The sequence below is a fragment of the Cricetulus griseus genome (assembly GCF_003668045.3).
Source record: "Cricetulus griseus strain 17A/GY chromosome 1 unlocalized genomic scaffold, alternate assembly CriGri-PICRH-1.0 chr1_0, whole genome shotgun sequence".
In the NCBI taxonomy this organism is placed as follows: Eukaryota; Metazoa; Chordata; class Mammalia; order Rodentia; family Cricetidae; genus Cricetulus; species Cricetulus griseus.
In genome coordinates this window covers 188,974,962-189,001,238 of record NW_023276806.1, presented here as the reverse complement: position 1 = coordinate 189,001,238, position 26,277 = coordinate 188,974,962, and the positions used below count along the sequence as shown (strand labels likewise).

General features: G+C 37.7%; 1 protein-coding gene across 1 annotated transcript in view; it reads right to left on the bottom strand.

Annotated features, from left to right (window-relative positions):
- Positions 1–26,277, bottom strand: part of Kdm7a (lysine demethylase 7A) — a 63,110-nt gene that overhangs the window by 15,078 nt on the left and 21,755 nt on the right. Inside the window, exons 2-11 of the mRNA XM_027391512.2 lie at positions 24,264–24,349; positions 18,103–18,220; positions 16,171–16,331; positions 13,301–13,442; positions 12,448–12,634; positions 11,182–11,344; positions 7,979–8,066; positions 6,465–6,571; positions 3,156–3,247; positions 722–811 (exon numbers count right to left, since the gene is read on the bottom strand). Of these exons, the coding sequence (XP_027247313.1) occupies positions 722–811; positions 3,156–3,247; positions 6,465–6,571; positions 7,979–8,066; positions 11,182–11,344; positions 12,448–12,634; positions 13,301–13,442; positions 16,171–16,331; positions 18,103–18,220; positions 24,264–24,349 (1,234 nt within the window). The remainder of the gene's footprint in view (positions 1–721; positions 812–3,155; positions 3,248–6,464; positions 6,572–7,978; positions 8,067–11,181; positions 11,345–12,447; positions 12,635–13,300; positions 13,443–16,170; positions 16,332–18,102; positions 18,221–24,263; positions 24,350–26,277) is intronic.

Here is a 26,277-nt window from a genome sequence, read left to right as displayed (position 1 = left end):
AGCACCAAGAACAAAAAGACATGATTAGTATTTGTTAGATGTATACTACTTTCCATTCTTGACATTGTGATTGTGAGCCTAGCTTGTTACTGCTGAACCATGTCTCCAGCTTCTCTTCCCATTCTACAAAATACTATGAGTTATGCAAATTACCTAGTGTTATTTCCCAAGTGGCTTTCATTCCTCCAAGTGAATTTCCTCTTATTTCAAACTACTCGCTAACCAAGTTACTCCAGAAGAACAACTTTACTGAAAACCCCCTTTTCTCAATACCAACACCAGCTCTTTAGTAAATGAAAACACTTTACATATATGGGCTTTTATCAAAGGCACTGACTTCTCAAGTTGTTCCAGTATTTTTGGCCAAGGAATTCCCTAATATTCTTTCCAACCCAGCTTCACTCACCTCACTGTTTTTTTCCCTTCCTCTAATTACTTCACAAACATTCATCTCTAGGTAATTGAAACAGATCTGAACACCATTATTGTGCTTTTTGCTTAAACTTTTGGAGGAACCTAAAGGATTTACAGTAACTGGAACTGCCTCTTTGTTATTTTATTACAACACAATACTCTATATTTCTCTGTCAGACGTTACAAGCCTCAAATCTGTCAAGCTAAATCAGTTCATTCCACTCCTTCTCAAGCGTGAGTGCTCTCCATATTCACAGCATGGTGCAGACAGCAAGCAGACACACAACATTATTGCATCTATTCTTACCTCTATTGCTCGAATTACTTTAGAAAGTTCCTTAACAAGATGTCCAGGTCTAACGTTGTCTGGAATTTCAAAGGCATGTTCAGATACAAGCTGTGTTTGGAGTAATAAAGATAAGAAAACAACCAAAGTCAATAAAATATTTAAAGCCCAGCTTACTTTATAATGTTTTCTATATTTAAGGGCATTGCAGATAATGTTAAGCCTTCTCAAAATTTATATACTTGCTGGATTATCACCTAAGGAGATCCACATTATCAAATAAAATCCTCTTATTTGAAACTTTAAACTGCCTTTGTCTCATAGTGGATCTTATTTATAATGAACTCTATACCTCAAGTCCCACTCTGATGCCAAGTACAACTACTAATAAAGAAATGAAGCCTAACTATTAGTTCAAAATACATAAGGATTTTTATAGGGATTTGAGCTAAAAGTTTGATACTGTTAAGTACACTTGGTAAGCATGAACTCATTTAATGCCCTCAATATCAGGGTGCATAGTTACTTCAGGTTGGATATCATGTACCTGAGATTCTCGTGACTAGACATGTTTTAGAGTGGGGGCACTTCAGATTGGGGGTGCTCAATCTTTTACAGGTTATGCTAATGCCTGCCAAACGATAACTGAGGGAACTGGGACACTGACATTGGGTAATATACCCATAATGACACAGCTGACTACCAGCAGAGATGAGATTTGATTCTAAATATCTGACTCCAGAATCCAAAGTTTTAACTAGTATACGAAACTGTCTCCTACCTTTGAACAAATTTACTAAAGTATAGAAATGTTTGGAAATATACATTATTTCCAATGTCTAATAATAGTTGTGATAAAAATTCGCTATGCACAGAAATCATGTAGAGTATTTTTAGGATCAATTCTACTCCAGGGCTATTAAAACCATAATCCTGATGCAGAGGCTTTATTTTTTTTTTTTAGAAGTTCTCAAGGCAACACTAACACACAATTTGAGAAGCACCTGTTCAAAGCCTCTGCCAGGAGACAAAGGCACACAATTTCCACATCTTACGTTTCATCACATTACATAGATGTTAACTTGCTTATGCTTTTCCTCCTCATACACATGATAAAATCTGACAGTGGAAGACATGTTTTTACTTTCCTGGATGTTTCTATAGCACCTTGCCCTAATGGATTTGTAGCACTGATCCTAAAGTAAAATGGAGAATGAAAATATCCGGATTATAGGCTAGTACCTATTATTTCCCATTATCTCCGTTTTAACATTGATTATTATTATTATGAGTGTGTGTGCACACAAGGCCTGTGAGTAGAGGTCAAAGAACAATTTGGTGGCGTTTCCTTCGACCTCTGCATTGGTTCCCATGATTGAACTGTTCTCAGGCTTATACAGCAGGTGTTTCATAGACACTGTGTCTCTCACTGGCTCTCCCTGTTTCCCTGAATAGCAAGATTTTTATTTTAAATGGATTATCAATGAAACCTGGAAATCATCAGCACATATATTAATCATTGTTACATAATATAAATAATATATTATTTAATATTAGTGTGAAGCTCCATGGGCTTGACGTAAGAGTTCAAAAGCTTAGTGAAAGAAACGTGCATACATTATACATGTGTTTAAGAATGTGCTACAGAAGGATAAAGGGAAGTAAGCGTAAACAGTAACTCCACATGCAGACTTCGATGGACTCTCAGGAAAAGGCTGGGATAACTGCAAACAACTGAACCACAAATTCCCAGTCTTGCCCTTCCTCTCCCTCATTTTTATGTACATCTGCCACAGTGGTAAAGAGCAGGGGCTTGCAATCTTAAGAGTCCAGTTTTATGTCCTAGCCATGCCAGTTCTCTTGGGAGAGTTACTTAAATGGGGACACCAGCAGCACCCAGGCCCACAGCGCCACTCTGAAGACTAAATGACATCACACATGACAAAGCACAAGCATGACATACTAAGAGCTCAACATAACTGTTGCTACTCTATGTCAGCATGTCTGTTTCTTAGTATCTTAAGCACACTTGCATTTTGTTTTTTTCAGGAATAAAGAAAAGCCAAAGGGCTTTATTCTCCAACTAGAATCAGTACATCTATATATAATATTTCATAGAGTATAAATCATATTAAATACAATTTCTGTTCCTTTTACAACTGGCACATGAATGCTGCCCATACAACAAAAGTACTGTTTTCATGATCTTGCCACAAAAACAAAACAAAAAAACCCACAGTGAAAACAACTTACTTCTTTTTAAGCCGGGCGTTGGTGGCACATGCCTTTAATCCCAGCACTCGGGAGGCAGAGGCAGGCGGATCTCTGTAAGTTCGAGGCCAGTCTGGTCTCCAGAGCGAGTGCCAGGATAGGCTCCAAAGCTACACAGAGAAACCCTGTCTCGAAAAACAAAACAAACAAAAAACAAAACAAAACAAAAAAACCAACAACTTACTTCTTTTTTCATCCACACTTTTAAAGCGGTGTGCAGTGCTTTCACTCCCTGTACTAAGTAAGTCTGAGGCTGAAATCCATCTTCCTTCAGTTCTGTTGGAATGAATGCGGGAGGGAACAAAGTTAGCTCTCTTCTGGCATAATGGTGTACATGAAGATACAGCCCTCATATACATAAAACGAATAAATACATCTCAAATATCCTTAAAGTATCAAATATCAAACTTAACACCCAAAACAGAACAGAAGATAATCAATTCAAAAGGCAAAAAAGAAACAGAAATACATTAAATGTGATGATACTAAATACTTATATTAGGAATATAAAAATGCAGAAAAGTTTAAAATAAAACAGTGGGGAAAAGATGTCAAGTTTTGAAAGTAAAGTTGAGATTGCTATAGTAATATATTATCATCAATAAAGCATCATTTCAACACATTCAAAAATTCCATTCACTAGAAAGACATTTAAAATTTGAACACGTAACAAGCCTGAAATATAACGTAACAAGCCTGAAATATAAAAAACAAGACAAAACAACAAAATACAAAGAGCATTTTTCACAATCACAGTGGGATATTTCTGGCAAACATCAGTAAATACATGAGCAGACTGAAAAAAACAGGTAGCTAATTAAACTCAAGCAATGTTAGAATTGGCTGACAGTCATAAATAGAGTAATTGCAAAATGCAGGTTTTATGTGATGTGATTAAAATACTAGTTATTCCTAAGACTAAATTGGTGCCACAATTTAATGAATAACAAGATTCATCTTTCAGACACACTTCTTTTTTGTTCTCAAAGGTTAGTGAGCTTCTGAGTAGAAAAGATCCGTGGGATGGGGCAGACAGAAACAGAGGCAATATGAATTAGTAGAGCTTCATCTAGCTAACCAGATGATATGAACTTGATGTCCCTGAGTCAGAGTAAGAGAAAAAAAAAACAAGAAAAAGTACTATCAACCAAGTGTACAACCTTTCGAGAGTTCAGGAAATGGACTTTATTTCCAAAACAAATACATTTGTAGCTATTTTTACAAGTGTCTAGTACATGTTCCTGCTGTTCAGGACTTGAAGATAGAGACGGTGTTCAAGGGAGAAAACCATCAACAGCAACAACAGCAGGTGCAACTCTACAACCCACTGCCACCCCATAGTCAACAACACCTGACACTTAGTGGGGCTCACACTACAGACTCATTTCTAGAGCACAGGCTGCTCCTGCATGGTTGTCCTCATCGGGGGAACCCTAACAATCATATATACACTCCTAAAACTGCCACAGCTTCTCTGCTGACAGGGTACTGCAAGGACTCACCATCCATCATTTTTATCGTTTTGTATGTGTATGAGCTCAGAGGACAAATGCAGAATTGGCACTTTCCTTTTACTCCTATGTGGTGCCAGGGTTCAAACTCAGGGGACAGCAAACACCTTACTACTGAGCAACCTTGCTGCCCCCCTTTTCTTTCTCTCTCTCTGTGTATATACTATATTAAAAATAAACTGTAGGGGGGTAGGTCGGAGGTAGGGGGTAGGGGTGGGGGGAGGGAAGGGAGAGGGAGAAGGGATTGACATGTGAAACAAGCTTGTTCCCTAACTTGAACTAAAAACAAAGAGCTGTCGGGGCCATGGTGTCTCTACAGCAATAGAAACCCTAAGAAAGACAGTGACCCATAACTACGTAACTCCAGTTTTGAGCATTCTCATGCCCCTTCTTGTACCAGGTGCACAGGTGCACAAATATATACAAATATCATAAAATTATGTATGTATGTATGTATGTAAAGAGTACCACCATTTGCAAACTTACAAAACAAAAACAAAATTACAAAAACAAATTATATTCTCACTAGCAGAGAATGGAAAGCAGAAAATGAAGCTCCATTCTGTCTCCAACTTGACTGCTTGCTTAATCATTAAGTCAAAACAAACAAAAAATGTCAAAATATAAAATTGTACTATGTAAGAAAACATCTTCAAGTCTAAATATAAATGGATTCTTTAAAACCATTTTTTTCACATGGCAGTGGGGATTGAGCCTAGGACCTCATGCCTGCTTTCAATGGGCTATATTAGCCCCATCCCTCTTACCTTGAGGCAAGGTCTCACAGAGTTTCCCAGGCTGGTCTTGAACTTGTAATCCTCCTGTCATAGCCTTTCAAATAGCTGAGTGAAATCATAGGCCTGTGCCACTGGGCCAGCTAAAAATGTTTTTCTTTAGTTGTTTTTTTTTTTTTTTAAGATTTATTTATTGATTATATACACAGTATTCTGCCTGCATGTATCCCTTCATGCAGAAGACGACACCAGATCTCAGTATAGATGGTTGTCAGCCATCATGTAGTTGCTGGGAATTGAACTCAGGACCTCTGGAAGACAGGCCAGTGCTCTTAACTGCTGAGCCATCTCTCCAGCCCCTCAGTTGGGTTTGTATGCTAACAAGTGAATTAAACTAGCTAACATAATGGTTACAATGGTGACTGATGGCACAAACATTCAATGATTCAAAATACACCAGTCATTCCCCTATTTTCTTTTTTAAATCTACTGAGATGGGAGTCTCACTACATAACCCCAGCTGACCTGGGACTCATTATGTACACCAGACTGACCTCAACTCAGAGAGATCTGCCTATCTCTGCCTCCTGCATACTGGGGTTAAAGGGATGTACCACCATGTCCATCCCCCAATCTAATTTTTAAACCAAGTATTTCAGAACAAGTGTTAGGTAACAGTCTGTCTATTTACACAAGCTACACTTTTGAGAGCAAGACACTAAAATGTATGCAGGCCACTCACCCACTAAATGAAATCATTATTTTCCAGTAATATGTATAATATGTATATAGATGCCTGATTTCTAAGAATAAGGAGGGGATAGATAGCTGTAGATGAGATACTCTAACTCAGTGGTTCTCAACCTGTGGGTTGTGACCCTTTTGGGGGTCACATATCAGATATTTATAGTATGATTCATTACAATAGCAAAATGACAGTTATGAAGTAGCAATGAAATAATTTATGGTTGAGGTCACCACAGCATGAGGAATTAAAGGGTCACAGCGTTAGGGAGGTTGAGAGCCACTGCTTTAACTGCTGAAACGATCCTTAGGTGGGGAAGGGGAAAGAAATGCAACACACACACACACACACACACACACACACACACACACACACACACACACACACAATTAAAAATAGAAATAAGATCATTTTAAAAGTGACGGGGACATCTAGCAAAGGGTCCCCCTGAAAGAATTTGCAATCACATATCTTATGACACAAGTGTACAAATCATTCATTACCTTTCAGGGTTTCCAGCAAACTTTTCGCTACAAACCAGCATATGGCTTCAAAGAAAGGGAATTTGAAAAGATCTGGTGTTTTTAGTCTTTTCTCCATCTCATAACACCTAAACGAATAAAATTTGAAGAGTAGTTAGTATTATCACTTTCAAGTTAAATGAAGGTAATCAATGGAAAACAAGCAGGCCATGATAAACATGAAGGACTATACGTTTCCCTAACAACACCTTTTGACAACACTGAACTGTGGGCCTTAATAAATTTGCTAGTCTACTTAAAGATTGCACTGGGCGAGCAGGGAAGTGGTGGAGCAAGCCTTTAATCCCAACACTTGGGAGGCAGGTGGGATCTCTGATTTCCAGACCAGTCTAATCTACAGAGCAAGTTCCAGAACAGGCTCCAAAGCTACAAAGAGAAACCCCTGCCTTGAAAAAAACCAAAAGAATTACACTGGGTACTGTAAAAAATCACTTCTTAGGATCTGTTTCCTAATTTTAACAAAAAGGGATTCTATGAGGATTCCGCTAATAGTAGGTTTAAAGATCAGTTTCATGTGTTGGACAAAGTTGCAACACCCAATGTTTCTTTAGGCTCTACCAAGCATTCAAGATCAATATCGTACTTGGCACCAGTCAAGGTATAAAGACAGGGACCACAATTTGCACAATATTGGCCTTCTGTCAGAGTCCTAACAACAACACATGTAGAAGAAGCCATCTCTTTTCCAGAAATAGCTGAGGTCAGAAAGATTAAAACTTACACCTGGTAGGCACACAACCTGCCACACCTTAAAGCCTTGTGCTCTCTCTCTAAGAGCCCCCACCTCCTTTGCTAACTGCAAAGACCAAGCATCCAGGGTTCCAATGTGCATGCAGAGTTGCAAGAGTCACCACCTTTGGGAAATCCCAACGTGCCTCCCAAAAGGTATTTCCCCTTTTCTCAGTCCTCATGTAGTATTAATCAGGAAGCATTCTTGTCATGTGTAATGTGGCTAACCCTAAGCCTTTCAAGGTACAATGAAAGAACAAAGTTAGCAAGCAGGCCAGATCTCATCAAAAGGAGAATAACTGCCCACCCTTTACCTACAACAAAATCCAAAGGTGTTCTAACAGCAACCCTGACTTAAAGACTGTTCTAGCTCTACAGGTGGTATCAGAATCTGATTAATTTATTTTCATAACACTAGTTTATAGACTAAGAAAAGCATACTTTTTGTTAAAAAGTTCCCATTCCTAGTCAGGTGGTGGTGGCACACACCTTTAATCCCCACTCTCAGGAAGAAAAGGCAGGTGCATCTCTGTTCGTTCATGGCCAGCCTGGTCTACGAGAACTAGTTCCAGGACAGCTGTCACAGAGAAACCTGTCTGGGAGGGAAAAAAAGTTCCCATTCCTATTCATTCCTCAAGGCCCATTTCCACAAGATCTCAAAATAAACACTTCATTTTCTGAATAAGAAACAAGCAAAACTGTTCTAATTAAGAACAAAAGGTCCTTTCAATATTGAGGACACAAACCTGAGCTGCATGCCAATGTTGAGGTTGTGCAGAAAGTTTCCCCCGAAAGCCATGCAGTCCTGAGAAGTGAGCACAGCATGGATCCACCCTGAAACACACAGATAAGTGATGTTTTCATTTCTAAACTCAACAGATGAGATTCTTCCTGTGAAGTCAGCGAATACAAATATCAATTTACTTCATACCCCAGAACTAAACAAGTTGGTGCTTATGACAACACATCGACTCATACATTTAAGTACTTATTTTTTTAAAGATTTTTATTTATTACGTATACAATGTATATCTGCACACCAGAAGAAGGCACCAGATGTCCTAACAGATGGTTGTGAGCCACCATGTGGATGCTGGGAATTGAACTCGGGACCTCTGGAAGAGCAGTCAGTGCTCTTAACCTCTGAGCCATCTCTCCAGCCCTCATTTAAGTACTTATTAAAAGCCTGTAATATGCTAGGCTTTGTGTGGAGTCTGAGGGAAGAAAGTGGGGGTTTGGGGTAGTGACCACTAATTGTTTTTAATACCTTCACAGTGAAATATTTTATTCTGAGGCCAGTCAAATCTGGTTTGAATTAGGAAATAACATTTTCCATTAATGAATATAAGACTGGCTGAGCAATCTGTTTCCCAAGTGTCACCATGAAGTAAGCCCCCTGAAAGGAATAAGCAGGGAAAGATCAGGAAAGACAGTGTGACACCCTGCTCCAGCAGAAGGCAAGGCAGATCACCAACATTTAAAATGAAATGCTCATGATTAAATATTTTATTTCCATTAGGGTATTTTCAAAATGAGAGGCATTTCTAACAGAAATGTTAGCAGACTGAACATAAAGACATAAAAATATAAATTCTGCTGGACATTCATATAGGTAACAAAGAATGTTCAATAAAAACCAGGACTAGAAACTAAACTTCCATTATTTTAAAAACGTACTTATACATGGTTTTGGCACCATATCCAGGAATATAACTACTCTGTAGATTAAAGAAAGCTATAGTACAGTTTTGTTTAGAAAGTTACCAGTCATCTTGGGGGGAAAAATCCCATTTCTTAGAGCAGTGCCTGTCTGAATGCAGTCCAGAAACCAGCACCATCAGTCAGCAATCTGTTAGAGATGCAAACTCTCAGGCCAATCCTGCATTCATGAAAGGAGAGCCTTGAGAGAGAGGCCCAGAAGTCTGTGGTTTAACAAGCCCTCCTGGTGAGCTTTATGCTCCATGAAGCTGGAAAGACCCCAAGCTACCCCAATGCTGATGAATCTTAGCACATGTACTGGTTTGCAGACCCGTGACTCTAATGTTGCTGTGAGTACAGGCATATAGAAAAACAGCATTCCTTCATAAATATCTTTTAACTTCTTCCTTACACATTCCAGCAGACCACTAAATTGACTTATAAAAAGTTATTTATGTAGGATGTTCAAGAATCTATGAACTTCAATTTTATTTTTAAAAGGATACAATGGAAAAATTACAATAAATACCACTAGGAGAATATTTAAAGGTAGCCTTTCAAAATCTTGACATAATTCCTAATACTTCTAAGATACTGATCCATTAATTTACTCATTACTCTACACCAGAAGCAAGGTAGAAAAGCAGAACATGTAGTAACAGCCCCATAAACTCTATGACCATTATGTCACCCAAGCCAGAAGAACACAGTTCTCAACATCATGGGCCCAGAGAGTATATTCACACTGTCATATCAATACTTATACTTGAGAAATACAGTACAGAGAAGTTTGATAGTCCTCAATGAATTGCACCTTGTTAATACAATTTTATTTAGTACATACTCAAAAGAAATTAAACAAAAGCATGCCTCTACATAAAAGTTTGTGCAATTGTTCAAAACAGCACTATTCATAAAAATCACAAAGCGGAAAACAACCCAAATGTCTATCAACTAATGAATGGGTAAGCACACTATGGTATATCCTGCAAAGGAATACTCTATGCCAGAAAGATTAAGCATTTGTGTATGTCATGGCATAGACGAGCCAAGGAAATACTAGGGTAAGTAAAGGAGTTACTCACAGCCGGGGAGGACTGCACATACCTACAATCTCATCACTCGGGAGAGGCAAGAGAATCACAAGTTCAAGGTCATTTTCAGCTACACAGTGAGCTACAGGCCAGCATGAACTATGAAACTCTGTGTCCAAAACCCAAACAAATAAAAAACCAAACACCAAACAAAAACCAGGAGGGAAGAGATAGAAGAATAGGCAGAGGGAAGAAGCCAAACACAGAATGAAATCTATTAAGCATCAAAACAGGCAAATGTGTATTAGCAGTGGCCAGAGGGTCAAGGAAGTAGGGGATGGCAGTGTCTGCTAAAAGGTATGGGGTTCCTTTTGGCCATAAGGGACAACTCTCCACTCAGACAGCAGTGATGGTTATGTGATCATACTGATCTATTAAAAATCATTGTAGCATTTAATTGGATGGTGATCAAGTCCTCTAAGGAATAATCAAGTCAAAAGTCCTTAGTCCTTCTTAGGTAAGTCCATAAAAGCTAAGTTTTATTTAACAAATATGTTAAAGCCAAAGTTGGTTCTAATAATAAGCTGACTCCATAAGACTCGCTATCAACTAACCTAGACCAGCAGGTGGGTCTTCAGTGACAGGGTCCTAAGTTGGAAGTGGCCAGGAGATGAGAAGGTAAAGAAAACAGAAAAGGTGGGGTCAGGAGATGTTGTACAAACTACGTCTTATGCCAAGCAAGCTTATTAAGATGTACAGCAAGTTGGCAGAAACCATCATACAGTAGAACAAAGACAAAGCAAAGGTAACCAAACAATGTTGCATAAGAAAAGCACAGGGTATCTCAAGAGCTGTATAGGCAGAGTACACAGCAGCCTTGGGACTGATAACCATAGCCTGGTACAGTAGCAAGAGCTGGGTTCTCAGGACCTGAAGCAGCTCTCCCAAGGTCCCAGCCCTGGGCCATTACTGGCTCTGTCAAGCATGTTCCTGGTTTTAGACAAGGAACTATTTTGTTTCTTCTCCATACATCAGGGCCTCAGGAAAAAGCTCCCAAGGCCCTAACCCCAGGCTATTACTGGCTCTGCCAAGCATGTTCCTAGTTTTAGACAAGGAACCATGTTTATTTTCCACGCATCAAGGCCTCAGCAAAAGACTTGGATCAGCCCAGCCCTGAACAATCAACCATGAAGTAGGGGATGAGATTAAAACCTTACCTGTAGGAACAAATAAGGTATGTCCCTGCTTTACCACACATTTGTAGCATTTATCTACTTTATCTCCAAAGAACACCTCACTCTGGGTCACAGATGAACTCCAAGATTCATAGAGTGCCAAATTTTCATTTGTTGGCTTTATCAAATAAAAAATCTTCTCACCCTAGAAGGAAGTAATCATACTACTTTGAAAAAGAAAAGCCATTCTCAGGATGGCCTACATTGGTACAATTTCCCAATAAAAGGATCTAAATTAAACTTAATGAGATTTTGTGTAGGTTCAAAAGTCACATATTTGAACAGCAGTTAACTCCCTAGTCAGCAAGTTCACAGGAACTAAAACTCCTCCCACCTCCAACTGACAAAGTCATCAATCCTATCAAAGAAAGCACTGCAAGAGAGGAAGATAAAAAACCACAAACAGAAGTAAATTAGTAAATTATGTCACAGCATAATCATCTCTCACGCTTCATCTTCAGAACCATAAAGATCTTAGAGATAGATATTTATAGATTTAAAAATCTGTGAATAAACTTCCTTTAGTGAACTCTTGGCACTCTCAAAGAAAGACCAGACCTCAAGAACACAGCATCAACTCTAGTCCAGAGTACTGCATAGGTACAGGAATCTGAGTCAGATCTGGTCCTGGGCCAGGCACCATGTAATGTGAAGGAAATTTCTTTATATTGTTTAATCGTGCTCTCTCTCCAGTACAGAAGTCATTGGTTAGGTGTACTATAACTCCTGTGAATGAACAACTCAATTTTAAATTACACTAAATTTTAATTATTTCAATCTAGCCCCATAAGGCTAATGTTTATTAGGCAGTGCAGTTCTGGATAAAGCAGAGGAAATAAACACTAGAAAAGTTAGTGATCTTATGGACATTTGTGGTTGTTACAACTTGTTTTCTCTTTCTCATCTTAAGGCCAGAAGCAATCATCACCACAATGCTGCTCCTTCTTAGTCATTTGGCTCAGAGATTAATGTGAATTGACTAAGGAAAAGAGAAAAAAGGAGACAAAAGGCTAACAGAAATCAACTTAAAATACAGGAGTTAAAAAGGATCTCAGTAACTCATGCCTTTTCTACTTCCTGAAACTTTTAAAAAAAGAAAGGAAAAAACAATGCACTGAGGCAGAGAATGCTTAAGGAGCAGAAAAATATTTAAGTGTTTACAAATGTTACACAAAGCAAGTGAATGTCCTACCAGAAAAATAAGGCAAGTGTTTATTAATAAGAATATAAGAAATAGCCTATTCTTACCCAAAGGACATGGTACCAGACAGAAGTCCCACCAAAGTCGATGTGGAAATCTGTGTAGCTGTCTTGAACTCCCATTAAGCAGTACTTCTGGACAAAGGGCTTAGGGAAGACTGAGTCATCTGGCCAGTAATTTTCCACCCACGAAAGTTTTCTGGCTATATCAGGGACCTCCACCAATTCTGACATCCTTAAAAAAGAAAAGAAAAAAATATATGTATACATACCAACATAATACAAATTAAAGATGTCTCAAAACTATTCTTCCCAGCCAGGCGTTGGTTGCTCATGCCTTTAATCCCAGCACTCGGGAGGCAGGGGCAGGCGGATCTATGTGAGTTCAAGGCCAGCTGCTCAAAAGAGCGAGTTCCAGGACAGGCTCCAAAGCAATACAGAGAAACCCTGTCTCGAAAATACAAAACAAAAAGAAAAACAAAAACAAAAAACAAACCAAAAAACTATTCCTCCCATGTCAACCCAAAAAAGCAATTGGATGGAACTCAAGATTAACAATACTTAAACTAAATTAAAATATATTTTATGTCATTATTATTGTTATCACTACTACTACTACTCACTGTGTAGCCCTAGCTGTCCTGGAATCAGGTTGGCCTTGAACTCACAGGGATTCTCCTATCTCTGCATCCTGAGTGCTGAGATTAAAGTTGTGTACCACTATGCCAACTACATCCTTGTTTCTAAATATTCTATGAGCCTGGCAAAGCAAAATCTACAACACTGCTTCCAATGGATAGCTATAAAAGTCACAGTTATGCTTATTAAAATAAATAAACAGCATTAAACTACATTTAGCTAAAATTGAGAATGCTAAGGCCAACTATCTAGAGATACTCACTTTGTATCTGAAAATTCGAGGCTGATCACATTTAACACTTTTGGTCTGCTAGGATTCATGAAGTATGTAACGTAATTGTGAAGTGTCATCTTACTGTCTGCCTGCCTTGCCACATCAATGACATCTATCACTTTGTCACCACCTGTAGAGAAAAAAAAAATTAAGTCTTATTATTATCCTTTTTTTGTTTTGTTTCTCTTTGTAGCTCTGGCTGTCCTAGAACTCACTCTGGAGACCAGGCTAGCCTAAAACTCAAGAGATCTGCCTGCCTCTGCCTCCCGAGTATATTACTGAACTTAAAAGTTGCATTAACAGATACTCTACACAAAATATCTAAAATCCGTATCTGCTTATTTTGACAACTAAGCCAATTATAAAACTGCATAGAATTAACATCAATATAAAAACATATAATTTACTGAGCCTTCTATGTGTCAATGATTTTTTTTTTTTTTTTTTTTTTTTGGTTTTCCAGGACAGGGTTTCTCTGTGTACCTTTGGAGTCTATCCTGACACTCTCTCTGGAGACCAGGCTGGCCTCCAACTCACAGAGATCCACCTGCCTCTGCCTCCCGAGTGCTGGCGTGCACCACCAATACCTGGCATGTCAATGATTTCTTATGGGTAGCTCATAATGACAAAAAAATACATTAAATTGGGATATGAAAATTGTCCACTGTTTGCTGGGTTTCAATTTCCTCATTTATAAAAGAGGAGATTGGCTTTCCCTTTAATTTCTGTAATCCTTAAGAGTCTAAATCTGAGGACTCGAAAGATGACTCAGTGGTTAAAAGCACTGACTGATCTTCCAGAGTACCGGGTTCAATTCCCAGTACCCACACGGCAGCTCACAACTGTCTGTAACTCCAGCTCCAGGGGACCCAACACCCACGACAAAACACCATGTATATAAAGTAAAAATAAATAAATTTTTAAAAAAGAGTCTAAATCGGTTTCTTTACAAAGGAGAGCACTGGGAGATTATTAAACATGTCATCAGGACAAATAATTTTTGTTTCACTAGTAATGTCTTCTAATATTCTCCTTGAAGAGAATCATCAAGCAAAAGCCAATTCACATTAGTCTAGTGCTGTCTGGATGCTCACATTCTGAGTTGTGATTACCTTACAGTTTTCCCTATAAAACCACTAGGTGATGCTTGCAGACCTCTTCAGCACCACCCTAGGAAGCAAAACCCTTTACAAAGGATTACAGAATAAGTTGGGATTCAAAATATGGCAATAGTTAACCAAACTGAAATAGAAAATGTAAGTGCTCCACTCTTAAGTCAATGTAAGGTCATATAGGCTAATAATAATGCCTTAGATTTCTTTTTTTTTAAGATTTATTTATTATGAGTGCACCATATCTCATTATAGATGGTTGTGAGCCACCATGTAGTTGTTGGGAATTGAACTCAGGTCCTCTGGAAGAGCAGTCAGTGCTCTTAACCTCTGAGCCACCTCTCCAGCCCCTGGCTTAGATTTATCTTCATATAAAACATAATAGTTCTACTACTGTTATTATAACCGAAGAGCTTTGCAGTACTAAAAGTTAGTGAATAAAGCAGACTGAACAACTTTTTTTAAAGATTTATTTACTTATTTACAGTGTTCTGCCTCATGTATGCTTGTACTCCAGAAGAGGGCACCAGATCTCTTTACAGATGGCTGTGAGTCACCATGTGGATGCTGGGCATTGAACTCACGACCTCTACAAGAAAAACTAGCACTCTTAACCCCTGAGCTATCTATTTCTCTAGCACCTGAACGACTTTTCCTATAATTAAGTTACACTAACCATTTACTTTAAAGGCAATTAGGTTTAAGTTAAATCTAAACCTTATTCCCTAGTTTATCATGTATTTAAATTTAGATGAATGTTTAAGTCACAGCATTTAACTCAATTTTTCTTTTTTTTAATGCATTCTTTTTTTTTAAGAGTTTATTTATTTATTATGCATACAACATTCTGCTTCCATGTATATCTGCACACCAGAAGAGGGCACCAGATCTCATAACGGATGGTTGTGAGCCACCATGTGGTTGCTGGGAATTGAACTCAGGGACCTCTGGAAGAGCAACCAGTGCTCTTAACCTCTGAGCCATCTCTCCAGCCTTAACTCAATTTTTCTAAATGAAACAATTATCAATGAAAATGAATAAAGGGACAAGTTCAGTATGACATGCCAAGGAACTAATGTATAGTAGTGGACACATAATTTTGAGACAAGGTAGATTTGGGTTCTGATTCTCAAATAACACTACCAAATGGCATATACATATTACCAGATTTATCTGTAAACTTTATAATGAGAATAAATGAAAGGAATGAAAATATCAAAAATCTGACAATTGGTAATTTTTGCCTTAATTCTTACTTTCTTGGGTCTCAAAATCATAAGTCAGTCAAGGTATCCTTAAATGGCAATATTGACCAAGTCACTAACATAAAGACATGTTTGAACTGAATCTTCTCTTTTTACAGGCCTTCCTCTAAAAGACAGGTGGTCAAGAAACAGGATCCAGAAGACTAGGCTCAGAATTGCTCCTGTCATTCTGCAGTGCTAGAACCTACAGTTCCTCATCTTCTTGGAATCTATGGCTGCCCTTTGGTAAAGACTTTCCCTACACAAATACCAAATTTAATAGGGTAGGCTGATAAGTAAGAATAAAGAAAATGTTTCATTCTTTTCTGACCATTGTCGGTCTGTGGAGTTGCAGTCAACAAAAGCACTACTAGATTTCACTTTTCCTGACCCTTATGAAGCATCCAGATGATATTTTACATTCCATGTCAATTCTGTGAAGACACTATTATTTATAATTTTACCAAATTTTTTCAAGTACTTAAAGGAACCAATTTCGTACCTACATAACGTTCCACATCCATCACTGAAAAGGCAGGTGAAGGGAGCCTGAGTCCAAGGTCATCTAATTTAGGGACCATAATAGGAACATCAAATCCATGTTTCTCCAGGTATCTTTGTGTCAGCTGACTGCCATGCATCTTAACAACAATTTCATCGGCACTAAGAAAAACATAATTGTCATTTTTATTGATAAACCGTTTATACAAGTCCCGTGGTAATGAGTTAACATGGAGAAAGAACGTGGAAGTATTTACATCAGCAGTTCTCAACCTAATTCTCCTCTTTAAAACTTTCCTGCAAAGTAAAATTCATATTTAATTAATAAAATAGATCATATGGGAATGTAAAATACTGGATTCAGTACAACAGTTATGGAGTGAGGCAAATTATGCATTCATATGAAAAGGTACCTATGATAAAGATCATAAGGGCAAACTGTATATAATAGCATTCCTAACACAATCACATCTTTAAAGAATCACACACACACACACACACACACACACACACACACACACACACACACACACACACGTTCTGATGTAGAAAGAAAAGCTCAAAAGACATTAAGCCTTAAAAAGGGGATTGTGAAAAACCATTCAATTTATTTTATGTACATTACATCAACTATGTTTAATTCAATGCTTATTATTTTACTATGGTTGAAATAACCAAAAGCTTATGGAGTTAATCAAAAGTAGCCCTTTAGTTAACAGCAATAACAGTATGGATGTTTGTGATCAGCTGTAACATATTCTCTTCTGTGTTTACATTGGCAGAAAAGTGTATGAATTATTAATGATTTAATGGTCGAAAATCTCTGAAATAAGTGAAAGCCATATCTCCTTTCCCTGAAAAAAAAAATGTATACCCACGGACACTAATTTGCATAGATGATTTTGGAAGAACATAAAACACCTCTGAGACCTGTAAGTAGGCCTAGAGTAAAAGTCTAGGGCTGGGCCCAAATAAATCAAGCACTGACCAGTAAAAAGGAAAACAAGCAAACTTCTTCCTACAACTTGGGCACTGGTAACTGACAGCTTGAGAACAAGACTCTTAATTCAACAAAACTCAAGTGCAAACACTATTTCATATATTTTCTATTTCTCAGCCAACCTGAGGGAGGCAGATGTGGATGGTTTTTCATTGAGTTTCAGTTTTAGGACTAAAAGGTAGAGAACAGAGCAGAGAAATCTTAAAGACAGAAGGAAAAATCTCAGGGTTTTCATTTCAAGATCTGAAAGAAATTGGGTAATAGGCTGAACTTGATACTATGATTTAAAATTAAACTGTGCTCCCCTCTTTAACAAACTGAGATATGATCTGTATAAAGCCAATTAAGCATTTTCTCTTTAAATAGATGCCAGGCAGTGAGTAGGAAATGATGTGAATTAGCATGATTAATGCTTTACACTGCTTCTGACTCTCTCTTAGCCTAGACAACTCAAATACACTTCATTATTGTTCAGAATCAAGACGCTCAGACCTGATGCCATCAGAGACTAAGCAACAGCCCTGCGCATGCCTCTGGTGGACCCAGCGCACAGACAGCTGATATGGTTATTTGGGAAAAATGAAGGTGCAAATCAGGGAAAGGTGAAAAGAAAGAAGAAAAACAGTGGCCGCATTATCAGAAGGACTCAGAAATGAGAACTGCTTCAAATTAGTGTATTTCAAATTCTGGGGATGAATATTTTTACATGGCGACCCAATTTGCATATAGGTATAGATATAGATATCATTAGTTCCCTGAAACTAAGCCTAATTACTCCTGTGACTTGTAATCTACTTCCTTTACAGAAAAAAAGTGAAAAGCCAGTTGACAACAATGGCAGGGTACCACCTAAATTTTAAAGACCCCTTTAGATAATTCCACTTTATGAGCCAATGTGTTAAACACTGTTTGAGCCAGAATAAGTTCCCCTACCTTGGGAAGACTCGAGAACGCAGTGCTTTGATGAAGGCCCTGGTTCCAGCTTGCACAGGTTTGGAGCCATCATCCACCTCTGTGTAGTCATGCCTGTGCCAGTTCCTCCTCCTCTTCACTGAATTTGTACAAAGTCAGGGAAAGAAAACACTTCTGGTAACTGGTAATACTATCTAATTGTTATAGTCTACATAATCAGAACTAACAACTATAGGTACAATTATAACACTCACGTTTTTAATTGCATTCCCAGGCCACCAATTTTTTTTTTTTTTTTGCAAAACCTAATGCTGTAATTATAAATAATTAACTGTGGGTTTTTAAAAGTCTGACCATTATTCAAAATAATTTAAAAATTATAAGAATTAAAAGCAGCAAATGAAGTCTGTTATTTACGCACATTTAACCATGCTGTAACATTTGCAAATTGTTTAAAATTAGTTTATTAAAACAATGAGTCATACTATGATTAACCACATCATCCAAATTATCTTCTCAGGATAAGGCATTTTATCACACATCAAAAATCCATTCCAACATCACAGCGCTATTCTTGTTCATGTAAGGATGTAGTCTCCAAATAAGCACATACTGACACAAAGAACAGAGAACAGTTCACCAGGACATAATTAAACAAGACCAGTGCTGTGATAAAAAAAAAAAAAAAAAAACCCAAAAACTTCAAGGTTAATTGAGATGCTAAAAACCTATGGTTCTAAAACTGAAGGGCAGGGGGGAGAAAATCTTGATTAGTCCTCACAGTGAAAATCAGGAGACCTAGGTTTGATTCTTAGTTCATCCACAGACTTCCTCTGCAACCTTAGGAAGGTCATTTGACACCTCTGGATCCATATTCCTCAAAGTGGGAATGGAATGAACGAGGTGGATCAGTGTGCTGATTTTAAAGTGTACCTAACACACCCTTAAACACCATTGAAGATGGTCAATGAAAGAGATGGATCAGTGTGCTGATTTTAAAGTGTACCTAACACACCGTTATCTAAGAGGAAGATGGTCAATGAAGAAAATGGATACCTCTCTATTTCTGTCTTACCTATATAGCTCGTTTGTGTGATACCAACCTAAGATTTCACTGTCTTTGTGTTCCAATTCCAGGAACACTGACCATGTAACACCGCCTAACCTAGAACTCATAATCCTCCTGTTTCTGTTTAGATAAGTTTCAGTTATAAAAGAATCCTTTTTAAAGGCTAAAACTCCCATCACTCTAACTTTCTGGTACTGATATCAGCAACTTCCTTAGAAATACATTTGTTTTAAAGAGTAAGACTGATCGACGGTGATATAATAATTATATGGAGAAATAAGGAGAAAGGCAAGTGATGGGAGATGATAACAGTATGCGAAGTCTTCTAGGTACTTGCTATAAAACTACGTCAACTTTCCCTGTGTGCCTGGACATTTTCCTAACAAAATGTTTCAGAGAAAACAACCATGTGATTTCAAGATAGTTTATTATTTTTGAGGCAAGGTTTCATGTAGCCAGGATATATGACCTTAAATTTTGATAATCCAGACACCACTTCCTGGAGTGCTGGGACTATACGCATGGCAAGCACATAACCATATCTAGTGGGAATCACACTCTGGACTTCATGCATGCTCTACCAATGGAGCTATATATACCCTAGCTTAATTTCAAGTTATTTTAAGTATTTCCCTTACCAAGATCATAACACTGGATCCCCATCTAGATAAAGGTCACAAATAGACCCAACAGATGTAGAAATCAAAATTATTTATATCTAAGAGTCTAAAACAAGATTCTCAAGTAAGTAATTGTGAGTAGAGTCATCCCACCCACTTTAAATCTCCCAAGAAAACTTCTGAATGACAGATTAATCTTCCTAGGAAATTCCACTAAGGTAACCTTTGTGTGTTATTTTTTCTCACTGGAAACCATTCATACAGTGGCTAGAGAGATAGCTCAGCAGATAAGAACACTTGCTGCTCTTGAAGAACACTAGAGTTCAGTTCCAAATACCTACATCAGGTGGATCTCTGATGACCTCTTCTGCCCTCCTCAGTTGTGCACTTGCTCAAGCGCTCGGGCACGCGCACACACACACACACTTAAAAATAAAAACAAATCTTTAAAACCATTCCCATAATCCAAGAGCATCTTGGTGTAGGTTTCCCTCTACTATACACAGATATAAAATTTATTTTATCTGGCATCATGTTTTTATACTATTTTCTTGTTTATGAGCATTTTCTCCTTACTAAATATTCAAAAGCAATGTAAAAGCAGACAGCAATTGCAAAGTACAGATGTTGCCGTGTTATAATTATTTTGATTCTTAAGCACAGTGGTGGTTGGAATGAGAATGGTTCCCAGAGGCTAATGTATTTGAATACTTGGTCCCTAGTTGGTGAAACTACTTGGAAAGGATTAACAAGTGTGCTCTTGTTGGAAGAGCTGTGTCATTGGGGGGGAAGCTTTGGAGTTCCAAAAGACTGCCAATTCCCAGTACACTCGCTTTCTCTGCCTCATGGTTGTTCATCAATATGTGAACCCTCAGCTGTTACTTTGCTCTGCCATTGTGGACTCTAGCCCTTTGAAACTAAGGCAAACCAAATGCCTCAGTCATACTGTTTCACTGCAGCTGTAGAAAAGTGACTGAGACAAGCACTTCATTTGTTCCCAGGCTTTCTGCATTTATCATTGTAATTAAGAGCTCTCTACATAAATCTTTTTCTGTTATTAATTCTTCAAGATAAATTTCCAGCAATGCTAGAAGAAAGTGTGGTGTTTTGGCTGCGATGGCCCCCAGAGGCTCATATACTTGGTCCCCAGTTGGTAGCTGTTTGGGATGGATTAGGAGGTGTTGTTGGAGGAGGAATGTCACTGGTGACCGTGCCCAGTGTGCAATCTCTGCCCCCTGCTTAGAGATGGAGATGTGAGTTCAGCTGCTGCCCCAGCCACCTACTGGACTCCACCATAATAAACACTACCTCTGGGACCATAAAGCTGATTAAACTTCTTTATAAGTCGCCTTGGTCACAGCAACAGAAAACTAATACAAACAGTGCTATTTTAAAGACATTTGTTGTATACTGCAAAATGGCCTCCAGGAAAGTGGGAGTAATTCCATTCCTACCACACAGGTAGCTCTGTGTTAACAACAGGCATCATCATTTAAAACACAAAACAAAAAAGCTGCCCATTTGCTAAGAGAACTATGATGCTGACCCCACCACCAGCCAAGGCCTCTTCACGTAATCCTGGCTTTCCTAGAACTTACTACAGAGACCAGGCTGATCTTTAATGACAAGTGCCACCAGGCCCAGCCAGATATTCCATCTTTTATTTTAATTTTTGCAGAGCACAATAATCAGAAAAATATACTCAATTTGTTACCTGATAGCTATGGATCCAAACTACAGCTCTGACAAATAACTATACAATATTTAATCAGATACCTTCTCTTCCATCTCGTATAACTTTGTTGCACATACTGAAGGAGATAATACAGGTCAAATATCTACTAACTATAAAAGCTGGTATATAATAACCTACCAAAATACTGTAACTTCCTTTAATGTGCTAACTTATAGATTAAGAGAAACATGCAACTGTCCTATTTGGCCAACACACTTGAAACATAAAATCATCCACTACAACAGCTGACTGGATTTTTCTAAAGAGGAAGGCATAGTTTAAGTAGAAGTCACAGGGAAAGGGGAGCAAAATGTCTGCCTTGGCTGCATGTGCCTGAGGAGCACACAGAATGTATATATATTTAAATGCTGAGCAGCTTTCTGCTTTAAAATCAAGTTCTTAATTGGTTGGGACCAGAATATAGTCTGATGTACCTTATCTTATTTATAAGTGGGTATTACAGTTTCTCTATTGTATCTATAATGAAGACATCTAGGATATTCTGAGAGGAACAGGAAGCCCTGGATATCAAGAAACACCTCATAGCAGAGGGAAAGGAATCAAATATAGGGGAAAGTGAGCGAGCCTTCCATCAAGACAAACAGACCACTGCATCCTGGGCATCTTCCCTCCAAGTTGGATGGTTCCCAGAAGATGACCAATGCCTGGTATGAAGTTCTTTTGAGAGAAGAGGAATTCAAGGACCAAGTAATAGGCAAGCTTCTCTCTGAAGCATCATTATTCAAAGTCTGGGCTGCAATCCATTATGGTCTATGTAATCAATTTAGCAAGTGTGATAAGATTTTAATAAGATGGTATCATATGGAAAAAATAGACTGTGTCGTTAATGTAGTACTGCCTCTTAGTAACTCAGTATTTCATACAAATAAATTCAAATAATTTCACTTAGGGAATAGATATTTGAATTTTACACCAAAACTGATATGAAAGCTAGTTTTGCCTGAAATACTGTATTATTTACCTCTTCCTGACTTATTCTTGACCAAAACGTATTTAACTTATATACAGCATACATCAGTGTTACACCAAGCAAGATTCACGCAATAATTTTACCAGGTGTCTTGAATTTAAGTTTTATACTGTACACTATGAAAACAGGTAACCTGTATTTGACATCAACTATTCTTATGCATTACTGCAGCTTTAATTCCTATGTCTTTTTTAAAGAGATTATGAAAATTATTAGTATTTCTAATAAATGATCAGCCTAATTGTTACTAAGACTCTTTTACATGTTACTTTCACGTAACGAAACTTTTACTTAGAATAGTACGGGGGGGGGGGGCAAAAGTCCATATTCAAAACAAAGAGGCTATAAATTACCTACACACCACCCACAGTTTATCAAAGTACCCTCAGTCAAAGGTTCCTTTTTGTTTTGTTTTGTATGTTTTTGAGATAGGCCTCATTATGCACCCCTGGCTGGCCTGTTATATAGACTTGGTAATTCTTGAACTCACAGAGATCTGCCTGCCTCAGCCTCCCAAGTGCTGGAAAAGGAAGCTGGGGGGGGGGGGGCTTTGATGACTTGGGTACTGGAATTGAAGTCTGAGCCTTAGCCTTTAATAGCTGAGCTATCTCTCCAGCCCTCTTTCTAGTTTTAAAATACAGTCTACAGTTTCCCTTTAATTTTACAAACCAAAAATTATAGTTTACAGTCAAAAATTTATAAATAAATAGCTAAATGCCTTTTAAATATTTTCTCTCGAATCTGTACAATGGTATCTCAATTTCGTCTTTGGAAGTATCTGTAAAAGACCGAATCTGAGTAATCTTTTGTTTCTAATGCTGGTATACTCTAGTGTAGTGAAAGAAAAAGATTCCAGCCTTTACCTTGACTGTCAGCATGGGCACTCTGGCCTTATCCTCATTCCTCTTTATCTTTCTGTGGACACCGGGGGGCCAATAAAGGAGTTTTAAGCAGATACTCTTTGACAACCAAGTTCAGTAAGTACATGGAATATTTTACCTATCAATACCCTGATTTTCTCCCAAATACACAATGTGCATCTGTCCATTAGAGCCAAATCTTAACTCTGAATATTGCTCCAATACAGCATGATATTATCAGTCACAACAGGTTTCCAGAATCAGGTAAGTTTTTCTTTGCATGCTTTATGTAAATTACAAGGGCTTTGTTGTTTTTCTTTTTTTTTTTTTAAGATGTACTTAAATTTGAGGGCTCTCCAGGAGGAATTAAAAATGTTAGTATTTGGGGGGCAGAATGAGGGGTGGGAGGGAGAACTGTGGTTGGATGTAAAATGAAATTTAAAAGAATAAATAAAATTTTTTAAAATGTTAGTATTTTTCTCCCTTATTCTTGTGGCATATTTAATAATTCAAACAAAGGCTTATTATCTGGAAGAGGCAGAGGCAGGAAGATCACCAAGAATTTAGGGCCTGGAGATGGTGGCACAGCCTTTAATCCCAGCACTCTGAGGGGAAGTAGGGGCAGAGCCAAGTGGATCTGTGAGTTCAAGGCCAGGCGGACCTACAAATCAAGTTCCAGGATAGCCACAGCTACACAAAGAAACCCTGTCTTGAAAATAAAACAAAACAAACAAAACAACAAAAAAACCCACCAGACTGCCTCAAATTTTTAATTATTTTTAGACAAAAACTGTATTGCATTTTCAGTGGTATCTCCCCTACAGCTCTTGATATTCTAATACGTATTGGAGTATCATGAAATTACCATCGTTCACATTTAAGTTTTACTTAAGCGTCTAGTACTTACTCAAGGAAGGGCCACGAAGAGCCGCACAGTTGGGGCAGTGGTACAGGTCAATGTCAACAGCATGGTGCTCTTCCACACCAACACAGCTAAGACAGAGACAAATCAAATCAAATGTTTGCACCTGAGGTGAGGAATGTACAATAATTCAAAGAGCAAATCTGAAACATACACAAGAATAAATTTTATTATCCTCTCCCTCCCATTATACTTGCTAGTAACTGTGGGTGAGAATATATCCAAATGTACATGAAGCTATTCACTTTTAGCAGCAGTGGGAACATCAAAAGTAATGCATAAAACCCTCAAGCACTATGTAAATGTCATCTGTTCTAAAATTATTGTCAATAAGATGAGTCAAACGCAAACCATAATGAGATTCTGTACATTATTTTCATCTTAACAATGAATGTACTCCATAATGTAATTTGTGGATTGTAGAATTTACAAACAGAAATGTATATCCTTAAATGGATGTGTTTGAAAAAGGAAGACTGGCATTACTGAGCTAAGCATATACACCTCAAGATGTTACCAAGAACATCAAAACAAACCTTTAGAACAAAAGTTCCATCAAAATTTCTGTTACATTCCTCACAGAACTAGAAAAGGCAATCCTAAAATTAATATAAAAACACAAAAGTAATACTAAGTAGAAAAGGCAACGCTGGAAATACGAATACCTAATTATCAACTTACACTACAGAGCCACAGTAACATAAACAGCATGGTGTCCCCACAAAAACAATGGTGTTAGGGAAACTGGCCATTCCCACATAGAATGAAACCAGGTACCTATCTCCCTTCCAGCACAAAAATCACTTCAAAATGGACCCGAGATCTTAATTTATGACTTCAAACTTTGAAAGTGTTGGAGGGGAAAAACAGACAAAGCACTTGAAATAGGCACAAACGAGGACTTCTGAAAAGGCAGCTAGTAGCACAGAAAATAATCCCACGAGCTGACAGATGTTACTGCATGGCAGTAAAAAGGAAACATCAAGGCTGGAGAGATGGTTCAGCATTTAAGACCACTGGATGCTCTTCCAGAAGACCCAAGTTTGAGTTCCAGCATATTTTTTTTCTAAACATAAATCTTTTAAAAATAAATTCTTCTGAAAATGACTGATAAAATTCAGTTTAATCCCAATCAATGTAGAATCTCACAAAATGATTCTAAAAATGATGTCAAAATGGAAAAAGCCAAGAATGTGCAAGATAGTTAAGTATTCTTACGAGGGAAAACAAAGTTCTACTACATATGAAAACTGATTGTAAAGGCCATCAGAACACATCAGTGCTCCCAAGCGCAGACCCTCACACATAGGGACACTCACATGCAGCATAGGCAGTCACTGAAGAGTGAACACACAGGACAGACTTTTGAATGAAAGGTTCTAAGATACACTTCATTCATTCTTATGGGAAAAAGAAAAAAAAAAACTTACAACTGTTCTTGAAATGTTAAAAATTAATTATAGTTGCCAGGCAAGGCAGTACACATCTTTAATCCCAGCACTTGAAAGGCAAAGGCAGGTGGATTTCTGTGAGTTTGAGGCCAGCCTGGTCTACATAGTAAAGCCTTGTCTCAAAAAACAAAACAAAAAAATTTAAATGAGGTTATAAACCTAAGTGCAAACAGAAGGAAAAGGCACAAAACTTATACAGCATAATACTGAAAATATGACTTTGTGATAGAAAGTTTATCTTAAAACACAAAAGCACCCATGAGGGGAGAAGCTGGTCATTTCAGCCATACATATTAAAGTAACTTCTGTTCATTAAACTACAATTTTATGATAAAGGGCAAAATAAGTCAGAGTAACATTTCAATGCAGATACTCACCAACTATGAAAATTCATAAATAATGAGAACTATAATTAAAATGACAAAAATTTCCATAATATTCCACTATACCTGCTAAAAAATACCAAGTGTGAAGATACTAAATGTTGAAGAGTATATGAGCAATAAGGACTAATTCAATATAGCAATTTTAGAGAACAAAATATATGC